This window comes from Buteo buteo, chromosome 9, assembly GCF_964188355.1.
Source record: "Buteo buteo chromosome 9, bButBut1.hap1.1, whole genome shotgun sequence".
Taxonomy (NCBI): domain Eukaryota; kingdom Metazoa; phylum Chordata; class Aves; order Accipitriformes; family Accipitridae; genus Buteo; species Buteo buteo.
This window is the reverse complement of record NC_134179.1, coordinates 9957870-9971341: the sequence shown is the minus strand read 5'-3', so window position 1 is coordinate 9971341 and position 13472 is coordinate 9957870. Positions and strand designations below refer to the sequence as shown.

Here is a 13472-nt window from a genome sequence, read left to right as displayed (position 1 = left end):
ACACTTGAAATAGATCTTGAGCTGAATGACTTGAGGGAATCAATTAAATTCTGTGACTTCTAGAGTATTCTACAGAAAAAAAAATGTGGAGCAACCAATGCAGGTGTCACATTTTGCTGTTGATCAGGAGCTGCTACCAACGTCTCACTATGCAGTAGAAGTAAATGTTACCCTCACTTTGCTTTGCTAACGAAGACTGACTCAAATTACAGGATAATACCTACTAAAGTTACTCTGTTGTGGACAGGATCTCTCAGAGCATGAATGAAAGTTCCAAGCTGCTGAAAAGTACAGTCTTCAATGTAAGTTGAGTCATGAATTTTGGAAGTGTCCCTTAGCTCTGGAACTGGTGACAAAAGCACACCCTGAAAAGTGGTAAAATTGATTGCTTAGAATTGTTGAAAGAAGAGGATCTGAGCAAAAGACAGCTAAAATTGCCATTTTTAATGTACCAGTAAGTATTTTGAAAACAATTATAAATCTTTCCAATCTCTGCCTCAGAAGTTTTACAGAAATAAATAAACAGTGCAGCACTAAATACCACCTCTTTAAACACTGTTTATTTAGGGGATTTACAGAAGAAAAATGAAAGATACCTTGAAAATTAACAATCAATAAATCATTTGAAGCTGTTACAACTAAACTCTTTCCAAGGCAGGGCCTTCTTTCTTCTTACCTCTTCTATGGGCCCAAGATGCTTATTCAAAGGCTTGGATGGAGTGCTGACACTATCCAAGGGAGTACTTGGCCTAGGCATTTGGTTGGACATCGTCAGGGATGGAGCAGGCAGTCCGGGAATAAAAACCTTCCCCACCTTTTTGTGAACAATATATAGGAAACAAATAGTTGGTTTTCATGCCTGTGCTTCCACAAGCTTGCTTACATATACAGATGTTATCAGATTTTAACATCTTAAAGTTTTAAGAAAAGTGGCTATGTACTTAAACTAAAGTCTCTGAAGAGAAGATTAAAGATTACTTCATGTAATTACTTTCTTCAGATGATGACACACCAAAGAACTACCATGTATGGTCAGTATTGTACAGGTCTACTCCCACTAAAAGCTCTAGCAGGGCTTCACTGAGAAAGCTCTACTTTCAGAGAGTATACTTTTTTAATATACATACATATATATATATATACACACACACACAAACGTGTGTACACACACACGTACAAATTGCAGCGTCCAAGGTTTCTGCATAGATAGAGAGAGCATAGTGCATCTCTATAGAATTTAAGGAAAAGTTTTAGTTATTTTGGATGAATCGTGTCCACCCTAATAACAGCCCATTGTAAAGCAAAATAATTTGACATCTAAAGCTATCTGGCAAGCTACAGAGAAGTATGAAAGTTTTTTGCTCACGAACAATTCTTATTTTCCATATTCTTGAAGTTTTCTTTCTTTGAAAGCATTTTATTACTTTAGTATTTTACTATCACTGAAAATAAGCTCAAGAGGTTATTTAATTGTACCACAAGATGCCACTGATTCTTCAGAACTACCTTTCCAGCACTTCACATAAACTACAGTTAGTACATCAGCACAGCCACCTTCCCAAGCAAGTCCCAAGTGAGCAGCAGCAGCCTACAGTAGCTTAAAATGATACCTTGTAATGTATGATGCACACAGGATCCCTCTGTACAGCCCAGCTTGTAACCAAAGATTCAAACATTTATTTGGGATAGGAAAAATGTTACTTACCCGAACCACTCCAGAATAAAGCACTAGATTTCCACTGCCTTCCAGAACCAGCAGCGTATCAATGCCCTGTAAGAACCAAGCCGAATATTCAGCTTCTTGTATTTAAGTAAAAAGACAACAGTTGGACAACACAAGCGACAAAGCAGGATACTCCACAGTTAATAGTCCGTACAGAGGTATGTACCTGCACTGGAGCTGCATCCTTTGCTTGAATATTGGTAACAGAACCAAAGATCAGCTGTGACTTATCATTGCTCTCTTGAAATTTTACACACCTAGAGATTTGAGAAAACAACAGGAAACATAAAAGGACTGTCCCATCAATTAAAACAGTGTTGCATGGTGCAGTTACTTTTATTGTGGTATACGTGGTTCCTTCCTCCTTCCTTTGCTTGTTTTGCCCTGCTAGTCAACTTATTTTTACTCTGCTAGTCTGATTAAAACCCCCAATGTATTTCTAAGGGGTAAAGACGAGGATAAATAAGAATACCATTCAAATCACAGTGAACGTTCCCTCACAACTTCAGTTTTATATTTAAATAGTCCAAGCCATCTATGCCACCACAGTTAAAAACATGTGATATGTGAGCCAAAGATGTACCAGATTCCACTAGCTGGAGGAGTAAGTATGTTAAAACCCATATCTAGCTCGTAATTTCTAGAGTGCTCCTCTTTGTTCACCTGCCCCCAAGATAGAGATGCTCACCGCAGCTGGAGCTGGGATTCCACTAAAAAGCACAAGAACTTCTGCCCACAAAGGTCAGTGGTAATAAACACTTTTGATGCTTGGGAATTCTTCTCTCTGTAGAAGAGACACAATGATCAGCACACTGTTTGGTCTACTATAAAAATTTTAAATGAAGGAACACACAGAGTCCAGAAGCTGTAGGGTCACACTGGACTTCAATTAGCAGTGCATCAAGTTGCCAGAATGTGCCAGTCTCAGTTTCAGTCATTACTCTTGAAACTGATTTTCTAGCACTCTAATCTCCACATTTGCCACTTTTTGGCATGCAGAGCAGATGCTATTTGGCTTTGTTCTCCTGTTCCATCTTAGGGTTAATGCTGTGTTTTGCCCCTTTTGATGGTAACACAGAAAGAGATACTCCCCCTAGAAGATCAGAAAAACCCCAAAGCAATGAGGAGGTTAGAACCCACTTTGCTTTAGAAATCTCATTAAACCATTCCCCCACTCAGAGGGCCATGGATAATAGAACAGGCAAAACTGTTCCAAGTGCCCACTTCTCTTTTGAAGGGAGCTAGGCACTTAGTGAGCATCATTTTTCAAAAAAATTAGGAAGTACAAGTCCACAAATTTAATTTAAGGTGGCAACATTTGCAGAAAACACACTAAAATAAGCTGTCATTTTACTTTATTTCCCCTCCCGCAATGGAAATCCAGAACTTCTCACAACCCAGCACAAGCACCTAACCTCATGTTTGTGACTGTTTCCGTCCACAGATGATCTATACATAGTTCGGGAATAATTGGTTCAGTTTCTGTTATGAGGAAGGAATCACTGGAAGCACTGTTTGGAGAATGGGTGATACTGTGCCTCTTCGGTGATTGAGCACTACTGGAAAAGTTGAACCTCTGCACTCCTGAGAAAGAATGCACTCCCAGGGCAGGGGAATGAGAGCGGCTGCAAGCAAAGACATAAGACATTACTGAAAAGTGATTTTCAAAATCAGGTATGGAATCCCACTGAGCTCATACACTGGTAGAGACTTTAAAAACAAACAAACCCACCCTAAACCAGTAGCTAATTCAGTGTTAGCTTCCTTTAGCAATACACCCCAGCACAGGAAAGCAATTCTGTCATTAATTTCCAGTCACCTCTGTCAGAATCTAATAGATGAGATTTCAAAAGTAGGAAAACCAACATTTTAAGTTGTGTGGTCCATTTCATCAAAAATCTCTCCCAACCTCTTCCCTCTAAATATGGCTTCCTTTAGAAAAGCTAACTGAAAACATTCCTGAGACTCAAAAGACCTTCAGACAGTTCTCAACTCCAGTACAGACTGGCTGTGTGATGACAGAACAGCCTCTTTGGCTCTTGGAGACCAATTGCCCTCCTGTGCTATAGGGATAATAGCACACCAAATGTCACAAGAGCATTCCAAGTGGGCTTTCAGATGCTGTAACAGAAGAGGCACCTGCACCTTAGGTGGACAGATTTGTAACGGCAGACAGACAAGACAGCAATACTAGATGTCCATCCTATTCTATAGCTTGTATTCTTTGCTACCATCTGTCTACACGTTATGTTCAGCACCCACCTCAAAGCAGCCATGTTGGAGATAGATGGTGAGCGGGACTGCATGCTGGGTGATGACACTGATCTGCTCTGGCTGTGGATAGATGAGTAGTTCTGGAAAGGGGAGCCCACAGGCGAGTCTCCCTTTGAGAGGCTTCTGAGATGAGCAGTCAAAGAGCTGCTAGTGGCCATGTGCTGCGGTGTGCCCATCTGCTCAGAGAACTTCAGCACTGTGTTCTGCTCCTGGGAGAGAAAACAGAGCTGTGTATACAAAACCAGCACATGAGCAATAACATCCAGCAAGATGGTCAAATAGCTTGTTTCATCAGTTAGGTGTTAAAAATTTATGCCTAGGTAGGTGCTCAGCCTAGTTTCTACCAACCATGCTCTCTCCCTCAGAGTCACAGAAACTACTCCTATGGTTTTCAGGGCAGTTGTTTGTCACTTCTCACAGAAGACAACAGTTTAAGCAGTGTCCAAACCTTCCGGTACAATGCAAGGAATATGACGATAAGCACAGTGTACTTCATGACCATCACCATCACATGACCTCCTTGACTTGTGGTATAGGCAAATACATGAAAAAAACTATATTTAAAAAAAACCCATCTTACTCTCTTATAAATAAAATAAATCACAAATACAAGGCATTTCTAACATATACAGCCATAAGGGCATGTCAATACACACACAATTTTTTAATGATATTTAGTCAACAATAAATTTGTACCTCTGGCTTTACTCTCCGAAGAGCCCAAACAGTATGTAAACTCTGCACAGTATCATAGGTCATCACAATGGAAGGTTCAGCATTGAGAAACACAATCCTCAAGGTGTAATCAGCAACATACTGCACTCTAGCAGAGCCAAACACGCCTGCTAAAGAAATAGTTAACTTCAGTTAAGGCAAAAGGATCATTTCTACAGCAGCGTTATCAGTTACAGGGTTAGCATTTTTCCTACCCTCTTTCTTCCACGATCTGGGTTACTTTCCTGAGCATTTTCTGTGTTCACGAAGCAATTAAAACACCCCACTTCTGAATTCTTGAAAGAGTGATTGTTTGCAAATTTTGTGATAGAGAAAATGCTCAAGTGACACATTAAGCATTTGATGCCATACTGACGGACTCCAAGTGACACATCTAAAGATGTAACCTTACCTCCAGACTTACAGACAAGAGGTGTTATCTCATCTAATGGGTGTAGCATGCTGAACATAGTAGGCAAAGGCTCTCTAGAAAGAAACCAAACAAAGTATGTTCAAAAAACAAATGCTAAGAAGAATCATTGTTCTCTCTTGTAGCTGGTACATGTGCTGCAATCCCAAAACAGCTCCTAAGACCTTAACAAATCAGAGCCTGAAATCTAACAGTAGAGACATATGTTCTGTTCACAGAAGCTTGTTGGATTAACTGAGTAGAGTCAGACAAAGGCTGATGTATCAAACAGAATGATTAGGTCTTGCTTTACACCGCAAAGCACTTGAGAATGACCCCACCTGGTGGCCACACGACAGACTTTGGCTGGCCCAAGTGAACAGAGCTGGCACCAGAGTTAGGAAGAGGAGTAGGAAGACGAGAAAAGCCCATTAACCCAGACTCAGCTTAAGAGTTTAGTTTCCACAGCTTCCAGGTCCCAGACAAGCAGACAGCCATCAGGTCATTTGTATCCATCACAGAGCAGAAATCAAGCCACCCATCTGTGGTGGCAGTAGCAAAAGGAGGAGTTTTCATGGAAGGCCAGTTTGAACAGGTTCAATTGTTATTTTTGCAATGTACCCTCTTGAACATTCTCAGAGCCTCTATTTCTAATCCCAACACTTCTGAGGACTAGAGAATCACAAGTGCCTGGAATGGACATATAAAGCCCAAGAGAGAGCAACTGGCTGTATTAGAGCTGCTCATCAGCACACCATCCAACTCCTTACTCTGCTTCTCAGCTATATGCCCAGCCACAGAGCATAGGGTCTACGATCCTCACCAAATAAATAACAGGATGCTCCATACAGTTAAAGCATTCTGCAGCTGAGAGAAAATGTCTCAATGACAATCCCTCAGTGAATCTCGCAGTTTACCATCATAGCCTGGAACCAATTCCCAGGAAAAACCTTAATGAAATCAGGCTAGTAACACTCATATCATGCCTCCCATACCCTATTCCCAGGATCACTACTCCCAACTAGTCCTTAAGGCAAGACAGTATCAGAGGAGTATCATGAATTGTCAGTATTCAGCCCCTTCCTGCCATTTCCTGATGTTTCACCCGATTTCACCTGTCCCCGTCACGAACACACAGATTCTTTCATTATTGCTCTTCAACTCTTGCACTGCTGTATTAGATTAGCAAACAGTCTATAATGAAAAAATCAAAGCCACTCTTTACATACCTGGGTGGACTTGGAGGTACTTCATGTGAAGAACTGCTGCGCTCAAATAACAAACCATATTTTGTTGGCCAGACATTTGCGACCTATAAAAAATTACAAATAGATTTATAACAACAACAAAAAAAAACCCCAAAACCAAGTACTTACTATATTGATTATGTTTCATGTTCGAGTATCTCGTTAGAGCAAAATAAGATGTTTAGGTCTTTTCTTGAGAGAAAGGTAATTTAAATCAGAGCAGGTTCTCAGACTACGAAGCAGTCATACCCATACTTTCCCACATCATACAACCAGCTGCCACTACCTCCAGAAGTATTCAAAGCCTGAATGACACAGTTGCGCTGTCATCAGCTTTGTTGCTTTCACCCACAGAGCGAAGATGTCAGGCAGCCTCCACCAGGAGTGCTTTATGCACACCTCCCTACCTCAACACAGTGTGCAAACAGATAACAAGCCCATTTGTGGACAAAAAAAGGGCAGCACTTACCTGAAAAGGTAAAGCAGCTATGTAATCCTTTCCCTCTATGCTATGCACATTTATACAGGAATTCTGCAATATGCAGATACATTTTTCTACTACTTCATCACAGCCTGAAACCAGGGGAAAAAAAGAAAAAAAAAACAACGATCAAACACAGTAAAGTTTCTCTCTTTCCTTAGACATCCTCTATACACAAAATATAAGCTTGAGGGGGAGTGGCTGTCTTAACATAGCAAGTCTTGATGACTAAACTTATCATGCCAAGAGAGCTAAACTCAAAGCATTTGTTTGGCATTACAGTAAGCAGGAAACTTACCATCAGCTTTTTCAGATTTTTCCTGGGGTATAATGAAGTCACACCATAAGGCCTGAAACCAAATACAATATAATTATTTCTGAAGAACGAGCTGATGCTACTACACAATCTCTGCCTTTCCATATTTCCCAAAGTAACCCCTCCTCAGAATGCTGTTTGAAAACAGTCAGTGAGTATTTTTTAGCTAACATGCATTCATTCAGTTGTCACCTTTCCACGTTTTCATACCTGCAGAACAGGGCTGTCAACAGTGAAAGCCTTGTAAACAGTAGATGCTTGGTTTTTACTTCCTTTGCTCCAGATGACCATGTTGCTGGCCACATACAGCTCTTCATCGTAGTCCACCTCTTCCCCAACATCACTGACACCTTTCCTCAACTGCCAACTTTCCTGAAAGCCAAGGGTTTTTGAAGAAAAAGTTACAAGACTTGCCGGCGTCATCACAACAGCCGGTCATTGCTCAGCGGTCACGGTTTGGCCAATTTATTTAGGAAGCCAGAAAGCCAGGCCAGGGCCCCCACGCCCTCGCTGCCTCCTACCCGCTGCCGCTCGTGGATCGTCACCTCGCGGAGGGAGCCCACCAGGCCGGCCGCCCCGTCGGAGGAGCAGAGCTCGGAGGCGGGCTGCAGCCGCCGCAGCTGGAGGGTGAGGGCGCTGGGATGGCGCCGGCAGTGTTCGCGGCCCCGGGGGGCGAACTCCTGCAGGTCGCCGGCCGCAATCATCGTCGCCCTCTCGTCAGAGTAGTCCGACATGGGGCCCCGATATCCTCATTATTTCTGGGACGGACGGACACCCGCCGCGACCGGGCTCCGGCTCCCGCGCCGCCCGGGGGCCACGCGGGAAGCGGCAGCGCGGCTGGGGCGAGCGCGGACGCCGGCGGCTCCTCACACGGGCGCGGCCATCTTGTCGCTCCCGCCCTGCTCCGCGGCGTCGCGCGGGGGACGCCGGGAAGGAAATGGCGGGCGGCCGCGGAGAGAGCGCCGCGCAGCCCCAACTCTGTCCGCGTAGGGGCCTCACGGCGGGCACGGGGGCATTTGGCCGTGTCTCCTGAGGGGAATTCTGCTCAAAACGCTGTGCTGGGGTGGTACGGTGACACGGATCTTTAAACCAGAATGGCTGGCGTGCGGTCCAGAGCCTCGGCAGCCCGCTGTCCCCCGCCGCAGCGGGGTACGTTGCGAAGCGCTCAGCGCCCTGTACGCCCGTCCTTTTCCCACCTCCCACGGCAACTTTCCTCATAAACCTGACCTACGTCGCCCCTCATGAACCGAATTGTCACTCTGCACCTTCTCTTCTGACTGTAGCCAGCAAGGAGCCAAAGGACTGTCCTCTTAAATCTCTGAGGGTTGCAACAAAATCCCCCCCTTACAGCCAAGCCTGTATTTCTGCAGTTAAATTTTTTAACAGCTTCTACACTGATGCTTCAACATAATTTTGCTTTAAGGCGTAAAAGTTTACACAGTGTGGAATTTAATAGAGTTTGAGCAGTTACTTTCCAAAGGCAGGCATGGCGCTTAGGAAACACAAAATGCAATATACGTTAGACCATTTCACGGGACTGGCAGAGCCTCCCCGTCACTCTGCAGTTGCCAACAGGCATGTTGCACAGCCCTCTTCACAAAATTTCAGGTGCTCATGTGATATGGATGAGCATAACTCCCTGGAAGTCTGCCCTCCACAGACTTACACCAGCTAAAAACCCAGCTCCTGACATGGCTGTTCTCCTGGCTTGAGTGCAGAGAGGTTTTATCATCCAGCTTCACTCCTGAATGGGTGCAGGGACTGCCTGCCACACTCGTGAAGGCTAAGGCTGAGGGTGCCAAAACCTTTGCAGCTGTACCTCTGACTACCAGTGCTAGGTGTCAGGCAGTTAGCCTGGCTTTTCTGATGAGAACCACCAGATTTTGCCAAAGGAATGATGCACTGACATGCATCTCTGTATAATCGAATGTCACCCATGTGTAATCGGGCCGTTTGGGTTCCAGCATCTGCTGGTCTGCCTTGGTTGTGGTCTCAGCAACACATGCAGAAATAGTGCTCTGGGATGTACTCAGCTGCCAAAATCTGGTGGGACAATCAGATTATTTTTATTCTTTTAAGAACAAGTTTCACGGACGGGATCAGCACCATGCTGTTAATCTGGCCATTTCGCAAGCACTGTAGCACACACAGGCATCTGTCCCATGCAGATGCGTCGGCAGTAAGCAAGCTTGTCCTGCGGTCTTTTCAACCATTTAAACATTGCAAAATGAGCTCTTTTCTTTACCTCTCACCTTTAAAATTGCTCACCTAAACAAGAGGGTGTTGCTGGCTACAGATCACAGCCAGTTACTAGCTTTCAGTGTAGCGCCATTCCTGCAATGGTGTACTTTCTCTATTTGTGTCCAAGTAGCATACCAGAAAATGTCTTTTTTTTTTTTTTTTTCAATTAGCACCTGTGGTGTGAAGTCCAAAAGGAGCCTGTGTTTGTCTGATAGGCAATAATAACAGAACAAAACCTGTATGAAGTACCCTGATAGGAACTGGAAGGGTAGTGCATTCTGATGAGGATGATTTATTTTCAAGGTATTAGTTTCACATGAGAAATCAAAGGAGGAGGGAGAAGCTGTGGAAGAATTGAAAACATACTTGAAACCATGGTTCCAGCATGTGATTTGGGGAATCCTTGGTTCAAGTCATGATAATAAGCACTTATCGTTTTCTCAGAAACAAGAAGCAGCCTGCTGGGGAAAGCCAGATTTAGTAGAAGCAAGAATTCACTGAGCTGCAGAGTGTTTTCCAATCGTATTGCAGCTTCTGGCAGGAAGACAACCGGAAGAAATGGTAGCCTGGATCTACAGATCCAGCCAGGGACCAAATTTCCATATGGAGACAAATGGGGGTATGTAAACAAATAAGACTGTGAAATACAAACAGCAGCTTTGTGGGCAAGTAAGAATGCCCAGGGCTCAAAACAAGGAAGGTTCAAGCCAGTGTCCAACCTTTGGAGATGGCTTTCTGCTTTTGCGAAATAATTTGCAGACCAGGAGAAATTGTCCTAGGAAGAAACAGCTGACCTAAGGGACAGAATGTGCCTGGTAAGAGAGGTAGCATGTACCATGTGCCCAAAGAAAGCATCACAAGAAAAAAGGCATTTTAGTAGCGCCACAAAATGTTCCATTTTCTCTGCAAATTGTTCACGAGCTGCATCCTGTGACCAGGATATAACATTTAACACAAATGGACCATCTGCCTTGAGCTAAAAACATGTTGCCAAAAGAGTTTGGTATTTCAAAGAACAGGAGCCCTTGCAAATAGAAATAAAAATAGACACAAAGAGGAAGCAGAAATAAAGGAAAGAAGAGATTTAGTAAAGTGAAAACAAAAATACAGAAATAGCAAAGGGAAAAAAAAATCTCAGCAGATAATAGCCCAAAGCCCGATTGCCGAGTGCCATTTCTGCTAAATGGTCCGATTTCACAAGTATTACATTGCCTCCAAAGTCTCTGAATAGTCTTGTGAAAAATGGTGTCAATGCTCTGAAGTGAAACTGCAAAAACCCTAAACGGTCAAGTCCAGCTTCTGGTGTTATCAGAAGAGGATTATAACTTCTCAGCCAGGCAGGAGAAGCCCATGATGATAAAGATAGGCATCTTTGCGCTCATGAGCCGGACTCCGCGTGGAGATGTATGCCAACACAGCAGGAAAACATGGACTCCCTCAGAGGGATGGCCTGGGCAATAGATCCAATAACCTTTGCGCTGGAAAGCCAGGGGCTGAAAGCGTGGCTCAGAAACGGCCAGTACCTGTGTAGCTACCTGCACTCTACTCTGCCCTTCCTCCTTTGGAAGGGGAGAGGTGGGTGCTCCCTCCAGTGTGGTCTGTGCTGCGCTACAGCACCTGGAGAGCTGTGAGCATGACTGGTTTAGCTGGTTCAGGGTTGGATCCTGGCGCTCAGACAGAGGAGACAGGCAGCCTTTGTTTCTGATTGAAGGTTCTCCCTTTGTTTCAGTCCTCCTTCCCTTGACATCAGTTGGTTTTTTTCCTCTCCCACTGTCCTGTGAGGTATTTCTAGGGCCAAATGCTGGCTGATGCCCAGCCACAGGCAGCGAGAACAGGGGATGCTGTTTGGGGAGATCTTGCGAGTCCAGCCATGCATATACTTTGGGACCAAAAACCACAAGTCGTTTGTGTGCAGACCCCCCAGAAACTGTTGAGTTTGGGCTCTGAGGTATGGAAATATGTAATCTGCTCAGAGGAAGGCCGTCAAGGCTGCTTCTAAGCCTATACCCTATATGCTGTTGGAAGGAGACCGAGGATGGCAGTATGCTGGGCGAGGTGGAAGCTGCACATCACCAACCCCAGAGCAGCCAAAGTGGTCAGACTGTCTCCTGCCAGCTGCTTCCAGACCTTTCCTATCACGAACCCGGCCACAAACTTTTTTCTCTGGTTTCTCCTCTCCCTGTTTTTTCCTCCCCCTCCATGCACCAGCCTCTTCCTCACATCAAGCTGTGCCTAAATGAACCGCAACAAACCCTATCAAGCTGGAGACTAGTTTACACCAGCGCTGAGGAGAAACCAACCTACTGTAAAGAAATGACCCAAATTAGAGGATTTTAGAGAGCTATTTAAATCCTCTTTATGTGCCCATGTGTTCTCATTGTTTATTTTTTTTCTTCCTCTTTCATAGAAATAGCTCCTGCTTCCTCGCCCCACGTTAGTGGGGCAATTATATGACATTATCCCGATGCCAGGGGCTGTTTCCACTCTGCGGCCCACAAAGTCTAAAGGCCTTTCCATTGCTTTGTTCCCAAAAATTGCAAAGCCAGCAGCAACAGGGAACACAGCCAGATGAAAGTGCACCCATGTGGCAAAGGCTGACCACAAATGACAGGCTCATATCAACAGCCAGCCTAGAAAGACAGAGGGACGTATGCCTGTCCCCTGGTCTCCTCCTACTCCCCGAGTGACATTGGATATATGGGGAATGCACTCAAAATCTGGAGAAAAAGCGATGCTGCTGGAGCTGCACGGAAGGTGCTGGCGCTCAGGCACTGCTGAAGATGCTCAGTCTTCTTGCAGCAGCTTTAGTTTCTTCTCCCCTTTAATCTGGGCCTCTGGTGACATGCGCCCTTCCTTAGCTGCTGATCACTTCAAGATGTGAGAAGCTGGTCTGGAGTGAAAGAGGCGGCGAGGGGGGAAATTCGATCTTTGTCACCAAAGCCTGAGAATATGCAGTGAATAAGCAGCTTTGCAAGTCAAAGAAGCCTGGGATTGATTTGCTCTTTTTTCACTGGACTTAAGATGTTTTTTCTTCCCAATTGGAAAAGATTTCAGACTTGATTTTGTACGGTTCTTTTCTTTCTAACAGCCTGAGAAGTGCACTGCCCTTCCCAGCTCTCGTTATAAATTATACCCAGAAATGAGCAGCTTCAACCCTGAGCTGTCCTTCTTGCCCCATCTCTGTTTCCACAGTGTGCTGATGCTTCCCTAGTGCTAATTGAACAAAATTTACATCTCTTTTCCTAACTTCAAGGCTTTGGGAAGACTATAGCAGGCTGGTGGGAAAAAAGGTACACTTGTGTCATAGTTGCAGACTTTTATGTGCAGGGAGCAGAAAGGTTGCAGCAGAGAAATACAGTGAGTCACATGAAGTCCAGCTGCCGGTTCCCCAAATCCCAGTCCCTTCCCATTTGTGGTGGGGGAAATGCTGATGGCCTCGGTACAGCTTGGTCTCAAACCTCTTCAAGCACGGCCAGCGTTAGGGTCAGGTTTTGAATACCCAGAAACTCCCCCATTTCCTTCCCGTGCCGTCAGGAGACGTGTTCTGTTCACTCTTTATATTAATTGGCTCGTGTTGCGCATTGGTTTCGCGGGGGTCTTCTTCCTTTTCTCATCGTGGCTCGCTTTTGTCTCTGTCCCCTCCTTGCCTCCATGAAAACGAGAAGGAAGGGTGCTTTCAGCACACCGTGCCCTTCCTAGCCTGCAGCACGGGGTCCGGGACCTGCTCCCCCCGGCAGCGGCGATGCCCCCACCTTCTCGGTGTGGGGCTGCGCAGGAAGGGGAGGCTGGGAGCAAAGGAGCTGTTTCTCCGAACGTGCAAGCACAGCCCTAAAACACCTTCCCGGAGATAAATCCAGTCCCACTGCGGAAAGAAGTTGTCCCTCCGCGGGCAACGGAAAGACAAGCTCTCCTTCTCCTAAGCAGCAGCGCTTGCACCACAGCACCCTACGGGGGCCAAGCCCGGGCACCTTTGCCACCTGCCGGGCCGCCCTTCCTGGGGCTTGTGGGACGGGTCCGAAGCCCTGGAGCGCAGGGCACCGTGTCCCGGTGCTGCCCCGTCCCCGCCC

At 45.3% G+C, this 13472-nt stretch overlaps 1 protein-coding gene across 5 annotated transcripts in view; it reads right to left on the bottom strand.

Moving 5' to 3' along the window:
• The window catches only part of ANAPC1 (anaphase promoting complex subunit 1), a 33974-nt gene extending 25915 nt beyond the window's left edge, over window positions 1-8059 (bottom strand). For 4 of the 5 annotated variants that reach the window (XR_012651581.1, XR_012651580.1, XM_075035315.1 and 1 more), the window contains exons 1-14: window positions 7686-8059; window positions 7375-7536; window positions 7147-7198; window positions 6837-6940; window positions 6350-6432; window positions 5124-5197; window positions 4694-4842; window positions 3986-4206; window positions 3139-3348; window positions 2412-2507; window positions 1890-1980; window positions 1706-1771; window positions 677-814; window positions 225-365 (exon numbers count right to left, since the gene is read on the bottom strand). Coding sequence is in view for 3 of the 5 variants with exons in the window: in XM_075035315.1 (XP_074891416.1) it covers window positions 225-365; window positions 677-814; window positions 1706-1771; window positions 1890-1980; window positions 2412-2507; window positions 3139-3348; window positions 3986-4206; window positions 4694-4842; window positions 5124-5197; window positions 6350-6432; window positions 6837-6940; window positions 7147-7198; window positions 7375-7536; window positions 7686-7898 (1800 nt within the window). In the remaining 2 variants the exon portion in view is untranslated. The remainder of the gene's footprint in view (window positions 1-224; window positions 366-676; window positions 815-1705; window positions 1772-1889; window positions 1981-2411; window positions 2508-3138; window positions 3349-3985; window positions 4207-4693; window positions 4843-5123; window positions 5198-6349; window positions 6433-6836; window positions 6941-7146; window positions 7199-7374; window positions 7537-7685) is intronic. The other variant, XM_075035318.1, reaches the window with a different exon arrangement.
• Between the last annotated feature and the right edge of the window lie 5413 nt (window positions 8060-13472).